This window comes from Phalaenopsis equestris, unplaced genomic scaffold (assembly GCF_001263595.1).
Source record: "Phalaenopsis equestris unplaced genomic scaffold, ASM126359v1 Scaffold000167, whole genome shotgun sequence".
In the NCBI taxonomy this organism is placed as follows: Eukaryota; Viridiplantae; Streptophyta; class Magnoliopsida; order Asparagales; family Orchidaceae; genus Phalaenopsis; species Phalaenopsis equestris.
In genome coordinates, this window is record NW_018164609.1 from 11,081 (window position 1) to 31,736 (window position 20,656).

Genomic DNA, 20,656 nt, shown 5'->3' on the forward strand with positions numbered 1-20,656 from the left:
GGGGGGGGGGGGGGGGGGGGGGGGGGGGTTATTTTCATTTCTTGTTCATTTCTTCTTAAATAGTTTCTGGATTAAAATGATGTTTTACGTTTATGCGCAGGTTTGATAACTTATGTAGGCCAGGCTTTCATTTACAAAATTAATTTCGGGTTATTTACATGCATACCGCACAATTCTTATGTATTTACATATTTAACACATAAACATTCATATTTAATTGCATACCACTCAAATCTTTAATATCACATAAAAAATACCACATTCAAAAGAGAAATACACATTTTTCAAGCACATATCTGTGATACCATGACATTATAAGTGTAAATATCAAACTATGATTGCTATATATGTAAATAAATAAGAATTGTGTGGAATGTATGTACATTTTCTTTTAATCTTTAGTATCCTTAACTATGAAAATATCAATTTGACGAATAAAGATTAGAAATATTTAGACAGTGCTATGTAACTCATTGGCGTTTTGGTTACATTGTTTTCATCAAGCTTTGTGCTATTTTAGTTGGAATGGTAGTACTTGATATCTGTTATCTTTCCCAGGCATCACGGAAGCACTATTGTACCAATAAATATGTATGTGGTAAAGAAAACGTGGACGATGTATGGTATATTCTTTACCCCCGTTGATTACTGGCTGGCATTTCCACCAGTTACTCTCTGTGATACTTTTGGTCATGTTGCAGTAAATTGCTCCTAAAGGACACCATTGGAGGATGTCTTGAGTTCAAGTTAGTAGATTCAAATTTGGTTAAAACTGTTCAGCTCTCATTCTTTCTCTCTATGTGTGTGTGTGTGTGTGTGTGTGTATATATATATATATATATATATATATATATATATAGACACACATACACACATACACACATACATAAACATATATGTCATGTTTGAAGCGATACTAATGTAATTTGCAATCAGAAATGCAAACAAAGTCAGAAATCATCCTTCTCTTCAGATTGGTGGGTGTTTTGAGGTTCATGATATAGAGGACCTAGTAAGCATTGGCCAACGTGTAAAAGGTTTGAGCTACTACAGTCTATAGACGCTAAACCACTTAATTTGGAAAAGTTGCAATTTCGTGGACTTTGCACTAATGCTTTTTTTTTTTCCCCTCTCATTTTCAGGTTGTTCGTACTTTGCTGCTCAAACTCTTGCGGCTGAAGCACAGTTAGTCTTTTGCCCATATAGCTACATCATAAATCCAATTGTTCGGAGAGCTATGGATGTTGATATCAAAGGATCCATTCTAATTCTTGATGAGGCCCAGTATGCTTTCTAAATTGTTTAGAAAAGTCTATGCCAAAAGCAAATTTTGCAACCATATCAACTTTGTGATTTGTTTATAGATTTGGCTGTATTAACCATTTTAAAATGCGAGAGATATTTGTTAACTACACATTACTTTATTTTTTTCAGGGGCATTTACATACACACCGCACAATTGTTGTGTATTTACATATCTAACACCTAAACTTACATTCAGGACGCTTAAATATATAACATCACATAAAAATACCACTTTTACCAACCTTTTAATGCACAAATGCACTTTTTTATGCGTGGGTTTATAGCACCAAGATGCTATAAATATAAATACCAAACTTCAGGTATTAGATAGGTAAATCCATAAGAATTGTGCAGTATGCATGCAAATTTCTTGTTATTTTGCACTCAAGCAATCTGCTGTGCTAGTCTTCTTAAGCACAACCTTGCCTAATGTACTTAGAATTGTTTAGATTTTTTCGCTAATTTTGTTTTAAGGAGTATTTGCAGACAAAGAATTTGGAAGATGTATGTTAATGCCCCTTTAAATTAGTTTGGACTTGCATTTCACACATCTGTTTGTAAATATATCTTTTGCTTTCTATGCCTTTTGAATAGCAATGTTGAAGACATGGCGCGTGATGGTGGAACTGTGGATATTGAAGAAGATGTGCTTCATGGTTGGAAAACTACTTTTCATTATATCTATTAGTTTAAATAATGCTCTCATCGTAATTAATTTTGTTCTGAAGCACTTCAGGCCGAATTGGGGCAGTTGTGCATGAATGATAATCTTGAGATGACATACAGACCACTATATGATGTCATTCAGGTATGTTTTATAGCTGTTAAGTTGTAACTTGGAAATATTACATTTATCTGTTGCACTTTACGATCTTTTATTAAATCTTCAGGGAATTGTAGGTTGGATCAATATCAGGAAAGATAATTTGCAGAGATGTGAATTTGAGCATTATTTGTCAACGTGAGTTTTTTCTTTCATCGATTCTTTTTTTTTTCCTTAATGCAAATTCTCTTTGTGCATGCTTCATTTTCTTTAGTAGAAGCATTTAAATGTCATTGGATTGTGATGCTTTTCTTAATGTACATCGTATTTATGTCTTTTTCAACGTTGGGCTGTTATGAAACAATTTAAAAACATAAAGTCTAATGTTTTTTTTCAATTTTCTTGAAATATAGATTGCACTATAGGTTTTTAAAACTGGTATTAATTTTTTCTTTGGTCCTGAACCGGAGTATTGCCTTTTAATATAATCTTAATTCAGGGCTCATCAAAATTTGTTGTTGGAAAAATTACCATTTATGCATGGGACATAGCTTTTAGCATTGATATATCAGGCAAAATTTACTTCTTTCTTGACATACTCCAACATTTAGTATTTCTTATATATATATATATGTTTGTATGTATGAATGTATGTATGCATGCATGTATGGCTTCAAGAATATATAAAATGCATTTCATCAATATTCTTTCCATGGAAACATGATTTTTAGTATGAATTCAACTTTATTTGAATTCAAATTTAATTATATCCAATCCCAAATAATTCTTATTTGAAGAACATTTTTTTTATAAAATTAATTTAGAAATCCAATTTAATATAGATGATTGAAAAACCTCATTTCTTGTGTTCATCATGTCTACATTTTGGTGCATGCGATGCAATTCCTTTAGTTGGACTGGCGACAAGGCCAAGCAACAGCTTCAACAAATTGGAATTTCTCAACAATACTTTCCTGTTCTTCAAGAATGTGCCACAAAGGTGCTTTTTCAGCATTCTTATGCTTTTGCATTATCTTTTATACAATATTCTGATCTATTACAATTTTCTATATTCAAGGCCATCAAAGCAGGAGCCGAGGCAGTTCCCGGTGAAACACATTTAACTGGCATTTCATTAATAACCCTTGAAGGTAAGGCTTATTTCTAGATGGTTTTGGTCTCCTGCCGATTGCTGTGTTACAAGAGTCAACAATTTCTGCCACCCAGGACTATTCTCCTCGCTCAGTTATTTTTTCTCTGGAAATGGATGTCATGCAAATGATTATCAGCTTGCATTGCAACGCTATGTCAAGCGAGATGGGAGTAAGTCAGATATATGAAATATTTTATTCAGAGAAATAGTTCTGATTTAACTTCTTTCTGATATTTTTTAGGAAGATTTACATGTACTGCACTCAATTTTTATGTATTACATATCTAGCACCTAGAATTCAATCTGTATATCTGTTACCTTATTTATGCATGAAAAGGTTTAATTCACTTTTTTTAACTTAAAATTGTGATATTTTTTTATGTGATATGAAATATTTAGGCGGTATAAATGTAAAATTGAAGTTTAGGTGTTAGATATGTAGATATATAAGAATTTGGTGGTTGGTTTGTAAATGCCCATCATTTTTATCCCAAGGGTTCTTTTGAGAATGGTTAAACTTTTTGCCTTATGGTGACATCCTCCATGATATGCATCTTTCCATTATGATGTTTTGAGCTTTTTTGTCTTCTAGAACTTTGAATTATGGGAAGTTATTGTCAAGGGATGTTGGGAATCCTCCTACAATTCTCAATGTCACATCGAAATAGGATCACAGGATTTGAGAAAATCGAAACGATAAATTTAAACCAGAAACACAATAAAAAATAACCGGAAAAGAACACATGAATTTTACGTGGAAAAACTCGAGAACAAGTAAAAACTATGGAGTCACACCAACACAAATTTTACTATAAATTTCAGAGTGTTTTACAAAAGATTCACACAAGTTTTTTCTCCACACTCACACGAAGAAGCTTATAGCGCTCCACTCCACACTCTTCCTATTGATCTGACACAGGAACACACGTCGAAAACACCAGAATCCTTCTCGCATTCACCAGGATTTTGTTGATGAACAAATCAGAAGAGTTACACACCAAACCCCATACATATGTTGCCCGAAATTTGGGCGCATGAGTGCCTAGCTCTCTAGAAATAGGCCCCCAACACTAGAAGTGACACCCAAGTGCCAAAAGTGGGCGCCTAAGCGCCCAATTTGGGCGCATGATTTCCACCTTCTCGGTATGCGAACACTCAACGGATGCTTAAGTGCCCATAGCCCGACGACTTGGCGTCAGGTGCACTAACAGTGTGGAAGCCAGCCAGCTTGCTGCTCAATGGGTGCTACAATCAGATTCCACAGCTAACAATCTCTCACTTGAAGATTGATAACACCAAGTCCAGTCCTTTGTACCTGCACCTCCATCTGAATTACCTTCATAGTCACATACCGTGGTCACATATCTTGGTGTGGCTCGCCCCCGATCTTAACCTTCATGAAACTCAACTAAAGATAAACACAACTTTAGTTTCTCAATAGTGACCATCTTCGTCAACATATCCTCATGATTTTTAGCTGTATGTATCTCAGAAATAGCTGCCAATTTTCTGGAAGATATCAATGAAATGCTACATGAACTGGATATGTTTCGTTCTGACATGAGAACAATATTCTTAGCAAGATGAATCACACTCATACTGTCGTTGTAGAGTTTTTCAATTTCATGCTCTTTGCCCAATTCAACCATGAAATTATGTACCCAAATTATCTCTTTGCTAGCATCAACAATAAAAACATATTCGACCTTTGTTTGCAACCTGAAAACCTAACTCACCACTGTGCTTTCCAATGTGAAGATACACCGTGTTGTACTTCTCCCACTGTTCACACTTCTGCCAGATCTGAATCAATAAACACTTTTTCCATACCTGAATCAATAAATCTCAATATTTCCATTATAAAGTGCCATGTTGACTGTTCCTCTCAAACTTATGAGAAGCTATTTTATCACCTCCCAATGAAGTCTGCCTAGATTGCCTATGTATTTGTTAACCACCTCTATTGCACATGCAATATTTGGTCTTGTACAAATCATCGCTTGCATCAAACTTCCAATTGTCGAAGCATATGAAGTTTTCTCCATATGTGCTTGCTCTGCTTCAGAGTTTGACGATAACTCCTTAGATAGTTTGAAGTGACTACCATAGGGAGTGCTAACTGGTTTCACCTTACTCTTGTTGAACCTCTATAGGATCTTTTCAACATACTCTGCCTGAGACAACTTCAATGTTCCTGCACTCATGTCCCTGTTGATTCTCATTACGAGGATCTTCTTGGTTGGACTTGGTCTCGAACTCACTTGATAACTAATTCTTCAAGTTCCTGATTCTCTTTATATCTGCTTCTGCAATCAACATGTTATCTGCATACAAAAGAAGCAAAATATAACAACTACCAAAGTTTTGATGAAACAATAGTGTTCTGCCAGACACTTTAAGTACCCATTTTCTGAAATAAACCTGTCAAACCTCCTGTATCACTGTCTCGGGTCTGTTTCAAGTCATAGAGTCTCTTCCTCAAATTATAGACCAAACTTTCTTTGCCTGGAACATCTTAATCTTGTGGCTGCACCATATATAGCTCATGGTCCAAATCACCATGTAAGAAAACTGCTCTTACATCCATCTGCTCCAGATGTAGATCTTCCATTGCTAGCAGACTCAGCACAATCTTGACAATTCTCTTCTCCACCACTGGGGAGAAAATTTATGTATAATCCACTTATTCTTTCTATTGAATACCCTGTACAACAAGTCTTGCCTTGTAGCGCTTGCTGCCACCTGACTCCTTTTTCAGCATGTTGACCCACCTATTGTGCATCGCTCTTTTGCCATTTGGTATTACCGTCAAATCTCAAGTTTGGTTTGACTCCATAGATTGCATTTCTTTATTTATGACGAGCTCCAACTCTTTTAAATCTTTAACTTGAGTGACCTCCTCAAAGTACTTTGGGTCACCACTATCAATTAATGACAAATAGTGTAAAGAAAGCGAATACCTTTGTATGAGATGTTTCACTCCACTAGATCTTCTAACTTCTGTTGTAGGTGTCTGAGGAACTTTCAGTGCTCTGTTGACCTCATTTTGAGGCCATTACTCTTTTCTTTAGTATCCTAGAATCTAGCTCTAGGGGTTCCTATTGGCTATCTTAGAAAACTAATATTGGAATTCATCCCCTTAGAAATTCCAGTCACTTCCTATTTCTCTTGTGATGTCTCACATTGATGGTCTCAAAACTATCATCGTACGGTCGAGTGGTTAATGACTATTATGTGAAGACACAAGGAGAAGTTCCCAATAGGATCTCAAGCCCTAGGAAAACTTCTTCAGGACTTTATCATCACACACACACAAAATGTACAAAATGCACTAAGTTGCACAATATTGGGCTAAAGTTGAGCTTAAAAGATGGGTGAAAATGTGAATTTCTCCGGACGGCCTCCGACGACAAAATGGACTGCGTCAACGCGTCCGAGACATCAATTTTAGCAAGAAAAGACACCCATATTGTTATAATTTTCGACACAAGCAAATTACACGTAAATCGATGAATTCGTTAAAACTATCTCCGACTGTGAAACAGACAACACCAACATGTCCGAAATGTCAAAATTACCTAAAAAGGACATCCATTTTTGTTATCCTATAACACACGAATACAATGTACAAATCAAATTCTTATTTTTGAAATATTAAATACTTTTATATTTATATTATTACTTATAATATTAATTTTAATCCTAAACCCTATTTACCCTCTTTCCCGCACACTTAGCCTTCATTTGACCCCCGCGATTCGATCAGGTGGTCGACTCGCTCTCTCTGTGTGCCTTAGCTCCTTTGGACGATCCACGCGGCCGCCTCCTCTCGAATCTGCTCCTCCCTCGCGTGGCCGTTCGACTCTCCAATCACGGGAGCTGGGTTGACCGACCCTTCTCCTTCTTTATTGTGACGATTCCTTCTCCGTTGTTTGATTCAACCACAAAATTGAGGTAGGTGGCTGCCCCCTCTCATCTCTGCCTATAAAAGGGCTTCTTAGGTACTTTTCTGGGTTGTTGAAAATTTGGAGAGGAGAAGAGAGGATTTGGGGCATTTTTTTGATCGTGAACATTTTGTCGTTGTATTTTCGAGGCTTTCGGGATCTCTTTTGCATCAAGGATCTTAAAGGAGGTTTTTGCTGATTTTTATTTCCTTAGGCTAGTTCTTGAGTTTACTATTGAATCTACATCAAGAGGTAATCTTCTTCATCCTTCTTTTTACAAGCATTCAGAGGAGACATCTGTTTTACCCTATTATCATACATTGGGTTTAATGGATTCGTAATTGATAAAGATGTGTTTAGGAGATTTTGTTCTGATGATTTCTTGTCTAGCAACAAGAGTAATCTTTTTAATCTGTCACTTGGAATATCCCTGAATGTATTTTCTAAAGTAATCTTTCTAATTCGTCACTTGGAGTGGCCCTTGAATACACTTGCTAAAGTAAGTTTTCTAATCTGTGGAATTGCCCCTGAAGGCGTTCTCTAATGCACCTGGAATTGGGAAAATTCGGTCACTTTAAGCATTTATTGAGTTTAATGTTAGGAATGAGAATGGTTATGGAATTGGGGAGCTGGAACATATGAGTGAAATGCTTAAATCAAAAATACATTTTCTGAAAAATGTGAAGGATGCTAGGGAAGCTTGCACAATGAAATTATTTGAGAAAAGAAAAACTCAGATTTATTCTCAATTTGGGGCTTAGTTTTGGCTCCCCGTGGCTATCTTCTTTGTTCAAATTGCATGTTGGGTGGACATTTAATTTTTCAGATTTCTTATGCTGCCATTTACTTATTTAAAATACATGCTGATGGAATAATTGTTGGTGCCCTTATTTGAAAAGCATGTTGGAAGAAATCTTTTTGTTAGAGAATTATTTTATTTTCCATATTTCCTATTATTTCCTTATTCGAATCATATGTTGAATGAAAGGATGATTTGGGACTTGATTCTTGAGCTTTATTATTGTTATTCCTTTCCAAATAAATGCTGAAGGTTTTGTATTGTCTTTTCCCCATTTGGTGGGCTCGGTTTTGGCTTCTTCTGGATTGGATTTTAGCTGAAAGTTCTATACTATTTTTGCCCCTTTCCTGGGCTCGGTTTGGCCTGAGATTTGAGTCCGGTTTTGCCTTGAAATGGATCAGTTTTGTCCCTTGTGCTGGGCCTGATTTTGTCTCGTGATGGCTATTTTTTTAGTTACCTATTGGGTTAGGCCTTACTTTTGGGTTGGCCTTGTATTGAACATATTTGAGATATGTTTTTTTTGCTGTTCCTTTGAGGCATTCTACGATTGGAATACATAAACAGCTAAAGTTTGGTTTCTAGGACTTTTTTTAGTTGCTTTGAGTGCTGTTTCGCTCCTTACAGTTGCTGCCCCTCTTTTCGAATCGTATGTTGGAAGAAATATTGTCTTTTTGAGAGCTTTTAAAATTTATTTCAGGAAGGTTTACTTTCATTCTCGTATGTTGGAGGTTTATTCAGGCTAATTTGGCCCTCTTGATTGCCTTGGCCGTGAACACTTACATGTTATTTTGGATAATATTGTATTTGTACAGTGCAAGAGGTCTGTGGTTGAAATTGGAAAGACTTTTAAAATGCTATTTTTTTAGAAAACTCACAAGATTGCCGTTTGGAAAGGGTTTGAAGTTTATAAAATCGTAGTTCAGAAAGAGTTTGGAAGTTTGACATTAAGTTTTGAATAACATAAACGCCACATTTGAGTTTAGGCTTGGGTGTGACTATGCAAGTAATGATGGAACCATGTATATAATTGTCACATTAATTCGGGTCCGTTTCGACCTGTTCAAAACAAGAATGGGAAGGGATACCCTTTCTTGGGTTGATTCATTTATGAAATTTGAGAAAATGATATCTTTCTTGGATTGATTCAAGGATCTTGGGTCCTCATTTTCAGGTCTTTTCGTCATAAGTTTTGAGGGCTGATTCATCTTTTGCTTTTTCGATCTTTTAGGTGGATCAGTTCCTCCTCTCTCTTATCCCCATTTTTATTCTTTCTTTTCCTTGTTTCTTGTTTCGATTTTCGGTGCTTATGTCTGACACATAAGTGCCCATATTAGCCTTTTGCTATATATGAAACCATCAAGCAAGGTCGCAAGTATGTCGGTTTTGTTTTTTTAGGGGCTTAGGGCGATGATGACAAAGACACGCTGGTGGTAGAACAGAATGATATTCCATCTTACGACATCAGGACCCAATCCTGAGATATGATAAACTGTAGGATGACAATATCATTCACCGACACAAAACTAGCGGGGGACCCATACCTTCTTAGGTTGTTGGCGGTTCTATGCACGACGGCGTGATCGACTCGTGGACAATCATAACTTTTCAAAACTGATAATAACAGAACATGATAAAAACAGATACATTATTTATAAAAAATATTTTTATTACAAAATTGATACAACTTCCTTTTGTATGTCTGAAATCATCTGTCGATTTTATCGAATTTTCTTTTGTCATAGCTCATTTGCCGCTCTTTATTGAGTTTTCTAAGTGGTATTTCTTTTGTTAATGTAATTCATGCTAGTTCATTTCTTAAAGATTCTGTTACTATACTTTTACCTGCTACTGCTACTTTTACACACTATACCTTAGAATATGAGACCAATAGTTGGTTTTATAGGAGGTACCCGAAAGCAAAATGTTGACTAAACAATTGCATATACCCTTAAAATTAACATCAAATCTGAATGCGCTACGACGGAGAGCTTGGAGCGAACACCACGGGCAGCACGACGAGGACACACAGAAGAACGACTTAGAGGTGGATCTGAAACACCAAAACAAGTTCATGTCAACTAAACATTTTTCTTAGTTTAAATAACAATCCATAGGATTTCGAGGTAGCTTTCTTAGCGCAACGTAAATCCTCACCTTATCTTCAGGCTTTTGCACAACTTTGTTGTTCAATTATATGTCCTAACACTTTTAAGATTCCAAGATTTATTGTACGGTACGGTGTAAATCCTCTTACCTTTTTAGGTCATTTGCACGATCAGATATCATGCAAATGTAAGTCCTAAGTTCTAAAGTAAGTTGCAGGATTAAACATTGGATAACATCATTTTAAAGACATAAAGACAAACAATAAGATATTTGAGAAATCACCAGGGTTTCCCTTGGATCCGTGATATCTCACGCTCTTCATTCTTTTGAATTCCTTAAAATGATTGTTCCTATTTGAGCCACTCCCGTTTGATTTTCCCGTGTCCAATCTTGAAAACCTAAACTTTGAAATCTGGAAGGTAAAACCACTAATCTTAATCGAGAGTTTTTTTAAGCGACCCAGGTCATTTAAGATGTAATTAACTATAGGAGCCTGCCTATATAGAGAACTTGGAATCCATGTAAAATAAACTTTATCTAATATTTATATTAGGTTGGGGAACTTGCCGGCCATAAATAATAGATTTTGTAGACCAAACGAATATCACAAACTTCTTAGTTTAGGTGGTTGAGCGTACAGTTAAGTGATATGCTTATCATTCGGGATTGTGTATTACTTGTGGTATCACATTCAACCGTCTAATCTATTTAATATGTGAGACTCGTTTGGTCTTATCTATTTTTAATTAAAATGTTACTTTAAAAAAATCATTTATATTAAAACTATTTTCATATTTTAAAAAAATCATCCCTTTTCATATTTTCAAAAAAATTAACGGTCGACATGCTCCTTCTGGTTGAACATTTATTCTTTCTCCATTCTCTCGATCACCAGTACCATCTATCTTCACATATCTGGATTCTTCAGAAGTAGCTGATGAGCTGTCTTGAGTTCTATCCGTCATTGTACATCTCCATCTCATTAAAAGTGATGCCCATGCTCCTGATGAATTTTTGATTATGATAATCCCATAACTAGTACTCAAACTCATCTGCGCCATATCTAATGAAGGTCCAATTGACAGATTTTGAGTCAAGCTTGCTTCTAGAACTTGTATCAATATGCACATGTGCAAAACACCAAAATACACTTAAATGAAATTGACATACTTTTTTGTCACTTCAAGCTTCTTCAGGTAAGCCTTCCTCTAAAGGTACTAATGAACTACAATTAATCAAATAAATTGCAGTGTTAACTGCTTCAGCCCAAAACTGTTTCGGCAAGCCTGCATGCAACCTCATACTTTTATCACGCTTCGTGATTGTTCTCTTCATGCGCTTAACCACACCATTTTGCTGCAGTGTCCTTTGGACAACAAACTCATGGCTGACCCCGTCTGTAGCACAAAAAATTCCTGATCTTTTGATCACGGTTCTCATCTCCATTTTTTGATCTGAGAAACTTCAACTTCAAGTATATCTTATTTTCTACTATAACCTTCTATTTCTTAAAGACTTCAAATACATTGGATTTCTATTTTAAGAAATAAACCAATACATATCTCGTGCGATCATCACTGAATGTGACAAAATAACAAGAATCTCAAATGGACTAAACTGGAGTAGGACCCCATATATCAATATGCACTAACTTCAGTTTCTTTGACTTCACCACTGACTCGCTCTTGAAGAAAGAAACATTATTTTGCTTGCCATAAACACTTTCTTCACATAAATCCAGATCAGCTGATTTCAAACTCTGAAGCTTATTCTTTGAAAGTAGAGACTTCTTACCTTTCTCGGTCATATGGCTAATTCTACGGTGCGATAGACCTGCATCCACCCTGGTTCCAACCACTTCAATGAAATCAGCTATTTCATTGATCAAATAAAAGGGCACCTTCAATGTTGTCCCGAGGCATCACTAATGCCCCCTGGTCACATTCCACAAATCACCTGTGAAAGTTGTCACGAATCTTGACTTTACCCGCTGGCTTACAGAGATAAGATTTCTCTTCAAACTTGGAATATGTCTCATATCAGTAAGCTTTCATACTGTTCCATTTGACAAATTGATATCAACATCACCCTTTTCTATTATACTGCAGTTGTTATCTCAGAAATAAATTTTTCCTAGATCACTGTAAGTGTAGTTTTTGAATATCTCTTTATTGGGACAAGTATGAAAAGAGACAGCTAAACCCACTATCTAGGCGTCAATGCTGACTAGGGATAATACCAGAGTCATTTTGGATTTCACCTGTGAAGCTATCAGTAGAGAAACTACTAATTTGTCCTCTACTACTAACTTTCCTTGGAGCTTTGCAGTTCGTCTTGAAATGCCCATTCTTACTACAGTTCCAACATTCTCCTCGACTTGACTTAAACTTTCCTTTGTTGGACTTGGATCCGCCTTTGCCTGTATTTCTGCCCAGATTCATTCATCTGTTATCTGTATTCAATGCAGAAGCTGAAGATTCATCATTCGCTGCTTTTTTGCGAACTTCTCCTTTTAGCATCAGACCCACAATATTATCGGAGTTCAAATTCGAAGTTTCTGAGGAATTATTCACCGTCGTTACCAAACTATCCCAACTTTCTGACAAAAAGGATAATATCACCAGTGCTCTGACCTTATCATCAAAATTGATCCCATAGAACACAACTGGCTCGTCACAATGTTGAAGTTATTGAGATGTTCTGCCACCGAATTGCCTTCAATCATCTTCATGTTGCATAATTTCTTCATGACAAAAACCTTATTAGAAGCAGAAGGTTTTTCGTGCATCTTAACTAGTGCTGCCATGAGATTCGTCGTAGTTTTCCTCATTCACAATGCTGAACGCAATGGATGAGAAAAGTGTTAACCTGATCAAACTCAATGCCGTTCGATCCAACACTTCTTATTCCTTTATAGGCATAGACTTAGGCTTCTTTGTGATTCCTTGTAGTGACAAATACAATTTTTTCTGATAAAACAAATCCTTCACGTGCATCTTCTAGAAAGTGAAGTTCGTACCTTTGAACTTTTTCACATTGAATCTTAATTCTTCGGCCATTGCTCTCGCTAGAATCAAACATAGCTTTGATAAAAATTTTTGTTGAGAATCCTCCAAACAATTCTCAATGTCACAGTGGAATGTGATCATAGGATTCGAGAAAACCGAAACAATAAGTTTAATTCATAGGCACAATAAAAAAACAACTAGAAAAGAACACAAATTTTTGGTGTAAAGTCCCGAGAAAGAGAAAAAAAATCATGGATTCATGCCATCACAAATTTTACTATGAGTTTCAGTGAGTTTTACAAAGGATTCATACATGTTTCTTCTCCACACTCACACGAAGAAACTCACAGTGTACCAGTCCACACTCTTCTTACTGATTCAACGCAAAAAATGCACGCCGAAAAACATAGAATCTTTCTCACCAACACTTCTCACATTCACCGGGATTTTGTTGATGAACAAACAGGAAGAGTTACACTCCAAGTCCACACATACGCAGCTCGAAATTGTGGCATAAGTAACATTTCTCGTGAAAACTGCTTTTGGGCACCTGGGTGCCCAGTTCTTTGGAAATAGGTGCCCCACTGCCAGAAATGGGCACCTAGGCACCCACTTTGGGAGCAGTACTTCCACCTTCTCGGTCTGGGAACACTCAATGGGAGCTTAAGCGCTCATAGCCCGGTTCCGGATGCACTGAATACGTGGAAGCCAGTCTTCCTGCTGCTCGTGGGTGCTACAATTAGACTCCACAACTAACAAGAGAAAGATTCAGATTATATCTAAAAACAAATTGACGTTTTAACCAAACATTTTGCACTTATAATTGTTTGTCCTCAACCCTTTTAATCGGCTATTTTATTTTTGAAATTATACAGTGTCTGTAAATACGGTGTCAACAAATATTTTCTGGTTTAGGCGGTTTGATAATCAGTAATGGCGTCTTCTTTAATTCTCATTGTATAGTTCAGCGTTACAAGAATTTCTTTGGTGTTATCTGATTGGTGCTCTTTATTTTTTAAGAGTTTCTTCATTCATTTTTTTTATTCAGATTTGGTTTACATTTTATTTCTTAGAACATCATGCCTGCAGTATATTGTCTCTTTCAAATATTAAAAGTGTACTTTTCAGGTAATGCTGCCAGTGACTGGACAATCTCTCTAAGCTTGTGGTGCTTAAACCCTGCTGTCGTGTTTAAAGAGATTGCAGATTTGTCTCTCTCCGTGATTTTGACATCAGGGTGGGTATCCATGATTCTCTATAAAAATGAAGTCCAAATAAGCTCTGATGCACTCGGTAATTCAGAGTTATAGATTATTTATCCTTTTACCCCCTTAATTAATTATTTTTGTCTATTTCATTTCAATAAGAGATTCACTCTGTAGGCTAAAAGAATGGGACTAGGAAGAATGGTGAATAAGTTATACTCTAAAGTTCAAGAAACAAAAGACAAGCTTCAGATAAATTACACACGCAATCACAAGAAACTTTAGAAATACTAACACCTAAAGGATAGTCTTGTAACTATTAGTGGTTTCTTTGCCTTTCTTATATTGCGAGCTCAAGCTGTGATGTGTTTTCAACTAGGTTCCAAGTCACTTAATAAGAAAAGTTCAATTACAATAACAATGGAACAGGAAACTCACTATGACTTATTTATTGAAAAAATAAAGCCTTATTGACACCACTGTGGAGCTGGCTCAATTGGTAGGCAATTAGGGTCTTTCCAGCAGCACCTTTTTCAAAAGAAAATTTGGTTGGAACATGTGTGATAAATTTTTGTTTTGTTTTTTGAAATAAATCAAATTCTTTTAAAAGCACTAGATAACTTGCATACATTCATTTTTTTAAACATTAACTAGCTACCCGACCTCTTGGAACATGTGTGATATATTTTTTTTGTTTTTTAAAATAAATCAAATTCTTTTAAAAGCACTAGATAAGTTGCATATATTCATTTTTTTAAACATTAACTAGCTACCCGACCTTGTGCACTAGGTTGGCTATTGCGCGTTTGTCCCCGTCCACCCTCACCCGGAGCTTTCCTATCTCCCTTTTGCATACCACCTAGCTCTGTGCTCCCTACCATGCATGGTAGGTCCACTTGTGCGATTGGTTATGTCTAACACATTTTCCCGTGGCACTCGACTATCCCACACATGACATGGATCACATACAATCTTGACCCGCACACCTTCAACTAGCCTCGACCCAACATCCCTCATCTGGTATCATTCTCTCAGGCTATTTCTTAGTTTTTCATATTTAGGTGATTGCAGGTTTGTACTGCCCCGTTGAATTCAAGATTATATAACGATTGTGTCCTGTTGTTTGTATATTTATTTGGTTAGTTGAACAAATATCTGACTTCACTGGTCCCATAAACTTCTTGTGAAAGTTCTGATCCAGTTCCACTTCTGCAATTTGCACATATGACCTTTCAGCTAGCTCCGTTTGCTTTGCACGCACTGTTTCTGTTGGATGTAATACTTACTGCCATGCAATCAGCCATTTTTTGCGATTCACCATCCTCCTTACTTCCATAATCTGTTGGCCAACCGCTTTTTTCTTATGTGTAGTGATTTTAATATTCTGAATTGATTGTAATTAATTAATGCCTATCACTTTCCTATAGTTCCCTCTTTATGGGCAATGTTGCTTCCATATATGTTTTATTTATTCTAATAGAATAAGAAAAAATGACTCTCATATTATGGCTTCAAACAATAGTCAAGAATGTTGTTTGACAGATTCACCACGTTGATAAAAAGGCATGGGTACTCTTAAGGGTAATATGACCACAATTGATTTACTTTGAAATCATTTGATGGAAAAAATTATGTATTGATTATATATGCTAATGGCATCATCTTGATAGGGGATCACGGAGAAGATATAAATAAGTTGAAATGTGTACTTACTAAAGAATTGAAAATTAAAGATCTTAGCTTGTTAGAATATTTGTTTGGCATGAAAATAGCAAGTTTTAACAATAGAAATATTTGTCTCGCAACATAAATACGCTTTACTATTCTCTTTATTCTTTGATATTCTCTTCATGTCTTGCTTTATGAGACCTTATAAGCCTTACTATTAGGGTTGTGATATCATTATCGACAGTTTGGAAACGAAAACCATTAACAATTCATGATCTGTATTTACTAACCTTTTTGGGAATCTGAAGTAACGTGTAAATTGGCACTCTGATAGCTTTGCCATGTCTACCATTAGAATTTATATAAATAATCTATTTCAATTATGTTTTTGTCGCGGATCCTTGGCTTTCTTTACTTGTATCAATGTTTTTACTTAGAGATGTGTGGTTATACAGAACACTCTCTCCTTTAAATTCTTTTTCATCTGAGCTTGGTGTAAGGTTCGACACTTGCATGGAAGCACCACATGTAATTAATGCAGAGTCTCAGGTATGTAAAAAATTCTTATGCGTCTTTGAATCTTTATTTGGATTATTGTTCTCAACGCTTATTCTTTTCAGCTTTGGGCAGCAGTAGTCTCTTCTGGTGTGGGTAACATTCAGTTAAATGCTAGCTATAGATCTGCTGATAGTTATGCTTTCCAGGTTTGTTGTCCATTCAACATAAATTCAGTGTTTACTTGCATTAGTTATGCCAATTTTATTTGGTGATTAAACACTGCTTATCCAGGATTCACTGGGAGCAACATTGGAGGAAATTTGTAAGATTGTACCAGGAGGTGCCCTTGTTTTCTTCCCTAGTTATAAACTGTTAGAGAAGCTACATGCTCGTTGGCATAAGACAGGCCAATGGTCTAGGTTGAATGCACAAAAAGAGATCTTCATTGGTGAGATTTTGCTACACAAAGTAATTTTTATTTATCTGTTTTAAGGAGCCATCCACATGGATTTAAGAACCTCTAATGGACAAAAAATTGCTTGCTATGGTTTCAATTATGTATGCCAGTTACTGACAGCATATGCTAAGCAACAGGAGTTAGTTTGTATCTTATATCTTAGACAGAAAAGAATGGTGGTTATCAACAATTTTAATCCAGTTATTCTGTTTGTTGCAGAGCCAAAAGGAAGTACCAATGAGTTTGAGCCAGTTCTGAGAGGTTACTATGATGTGATTTCTGGAAAAAGTAAAGCTTTTACAGGAAAAAATAGGCTTGGTTTAAAGCGGATGCTTAAACATTCAAGTTTTAAGGAATCTCACCAAAATCTAAATAAAGGAGCTGCTTTTCTTGCTGTTTGTCGAGGAAAGGCAAGCAATCCAAATATTTTTACTGTAATTTAATGTGCATGTATCCATTTTATCCTTTGAATATTGAATTTTAACAATGTTTTTAGATCGTCTGTTTTTTTGGTTGCCAATGCTCTATAGTGTGATGCTTTTCTTATTTTATATTCACCTTTGAAAATGTGCGGGGTTCTTTTTTTATTGAGGCTATATGCTAATACTTGCCATAGATTTCTTGATTCATTTGTAGATTACTGAGAACAGCAAGCCTTTCATTGTATTGTCTGAAATTACTAAAGTTAATACATGTCTAGAGTGCCGAGGGATCTAGGGTCTTTTCTATTGATATGCCACCAAACAATCTACACGACCAGGCATGAATCTAGATGCATATTAGATAATTTTCATTTTCAAATTCATGGGAATTGTGTGGCATATATGTAAACAAAATTAAAATGATATAATATCATATGCAGTAGATTTTAATTAACTCTCCTACTTAAAATAGGTCACAACAAAAATTAAATTAATAATCACGAACATGCATTGAATCACTTAGTTGGACTCATTGAGTGGTGTTAATAATCATGAACATGCATTGAATCACTTAGGTTATGACACATCAACTAAAAAGATGCCTGAGGAGTGGAGGAAGAGTATTTCAATGTGCACTTTTTTTATTTGAATCTATTAACTAACTGGAGATAATTGGAACAAATGATTGCACATTGAGTCAATGACACCACTATCACGAATATGCTTAATTAAGTTCAAGCTTAAGTTGAGAGTAATTCGGGTCGACTCTGCTTCTTTGCTCTCAAAGTTATCAATTCCTGTTTCATTTTCATAGATATAATAAAATTAACTTATAAAAAGTGAAGAAGTAAAAGCAAATGTATTATAGATAAATTGTTAAACATTCTCATCACTTGTCAATGACATTCAAAAAATCTATTTTTAATTGAATAAAGGTACATGCACTCACCTCGTCACCTTCAAAATCATGTCAGTTTCAAATGCAGGAAGGCACATGCAAGTGAATTGGGATATGACCTTTAACTTTAATTTGGTTTATTTGTTGAATATTTGTTCTCATTTTTATCCCCTCAAGTGTAATGCGCCATACTTCAAGAAAACAGGAAATAATACAAAGCTTTATCGTGTAATGTTTAATTTGGCTATTAATGTATTTTTTTTCTTTTTTTCCACGTTCATGAATTATATGCTAACATGCCTAATTTGCATCATTCTCCGTTTGCATCATTTGCAGGTATCAGAAGGAATTGACTTTTCGGATGACAATGCAAGAGTAGTTGTATCCTTCTCATAATATTAAAGATTCCCATGCATGCATGTACTTGGAGAAATATATTTTGAGCCTATGAAAAGTCATTTATTATTATTATTATCTTCAAATCGTTATATTTTATATACATTGGTTCTTTAAAGTTATCCTTGACAACTTGAGGTAATTGTTGGTATTCCATTTCCGAACAAGTAAGCTTTCTCTAGACATTTTTATCAAAACATCCAATGTTTTCACTTTTTATTTTGCCCTTCTAATCGTTTCAACTTGTGTTAGGAATGACATTCAGGTGATGTTGAAAAAGAAATTTAATGACACTTACAAGTCGTCAAAAAATCTCTTAAGTGGGAGTGAATGGTATTGTCACCAAGCATTCCGTGCCTTAAACCAAGCTGCAGGTATATCAACGTATATTTAATTTATAAGTTATTTTTTGTGAGAGTTTGTGAAAGTTTTTAGTGAAAAATGACAATGAACTGCATTTCCCTCTACTTTACATTTTTATATGCTATATATTTCATTTTAATAATTTGTTAATACTTCATTGCAATTAGGAGAGTGCCTTGGGAAATTAGTTTTTTTTTCTATGAATATTGTTCGAAACTCACAGGTTTATTCCAAGTATGGAAATTAGGATAGCATGAAAGTATTTTCTGACATCTCTTTCATGTTTGATTGCTTGCATATGCTGTCATTTTTTAAAAAGTATTTGTGATGGAATAATTCTATCTATTTCTTTTTTGTATGTCAAACAATAAAGCATGTTTGTGTACTGCAGAAATGAGCAATATTATTTTGCATTGCATCTTCTATTTATTATTTTTAGTGACAGTCCAAACAAAATACTATTGCTTTTTTGTAGGTCGTTGCATCAGACACAGATTCGATTATGGAGCTATAATTTTGCTAGGTATGATCAGCCATCCAATATTTTCTTTTTGAATAATTTATGGGATGTATGGATCCTCTAAAAGGAGATAATCTCACATAAATTCTTATGTCTCTCTATGAGTTACCTTCTCATTGATATATGAAACAGATTAGTGGGGCATTATTGCAAAAAGATTGGGTGGGTGTGGAGTTGTCCATTTAAGTTGAAGCGTAAGGTTTGTAGTTGACCGGAAAGGCTCAAGGATTTATCAATGTTCATGATTGTAGTTCCATAAAAGTATAACACATTGGACTTGATATATTTATTTTGAAGTTGACTCAATGCACAAAGCGTGGACTTAATTACTTAATGGTTTTAAAACAGCCAATTCGATTATTTTCTAAATTTACTGTACACTAAATGGTATTTGTTAAACAAGCTTTAAAAATACTTTAAATCACTTGTTTTAAAATATAGTATATACATTTTAGTAATGAATCATAGGGTGTTGTTAAACATTTTTTTTTTTACTAAGGGTGTTTTTTGTCAATTGTACTGTTTTTATAAATAGGAATAAGATGATGGGCACACCTGTTCTGCATTGATGACAATATGACATTCGAGTTTTATATAAGTTACAAAGTTTGGGTTTTTCACTTTTTTCATAGCAACATCTAAATTAATCATCTCTTATGGATACACATTCTAATTTTGCTTAGACCCCTCTTGAATTGATTTAGATCGAGCTGCCTTTAACTTTTAGGCATGTGGGTATTTTCTCAATAAACTTCGTTTCATTTCATTGATGAAAGGTTTAGGAAGAGTCTTACGAGTTACAACATTTACAAATAAATTCTTAAACTCCATCTATTTACAAATAAGACCCTACATTAGATACAAATCTCAACATTCCCCCTCAAGATGGGGATGGGTAGAAGATATTCACTAAGTCCATCTTGTCACATAACCTAGACAAATCTAATGAGCTAAGTCCTTTGGTGAGGCAGTCAATCACTTACTCTCCAGTGTCTACATGACTTAGCTTCAATAGTCCGTTATTCAGCTTTTCATTGATGAAGAACCTATGAATCTCCACATGTTTGGTTCTATCATGTTGCATCGGGTTGTTGTCGATGTTGATCACTGACTTGTTGTCGGACCCTAACTTCATTTTAGCTCCTTTGTCC

The 20,656-nt window shown here is 35.3% G+C and overlaps 1 protein-coding gene across 1 annotated transcript; it reads left to right on the forward strand.

The window, feature by feature from the left end:
• Window positions 1–525: 525 nt before the first annotated feature.
• LOC110022112 (Fanconi anemia group J protein homolog) lies at window positions 526–19,540 on the forward strand. The gene is made up of 19 exons (XM_020720913.1): window positions 526–623; window positions 702–746; window positions 937–1,037; window positions 1,143–1,284; window positions 1,900–1,961; window positions 2,034–2,113; window positions 2,196–2,266; window positions 2,981–3,068; window positions 3,147–3,219; window positions 3,296–3,391; window positions 14,207–14,315; window positions 16,407–16,500; window positions 16,572–16,655; window positions 16,741–16,897; window positions 17,126–17,316; window positions 18,563–18,607; window positions 18,761–18,789; window positions 18,875–18,996; window positions 19,461–19,540. The coding sequence occupies exons 1-19, from the start codon at window positions 526–528 to the stop codon at window positions 19,538–19,540; spliced, it is 1,767 nt and encodes a 588-aa protein (XP_020576572.1).
• Window positions 19,541–20,656: the final 1,116 nt, after the last annotated feature.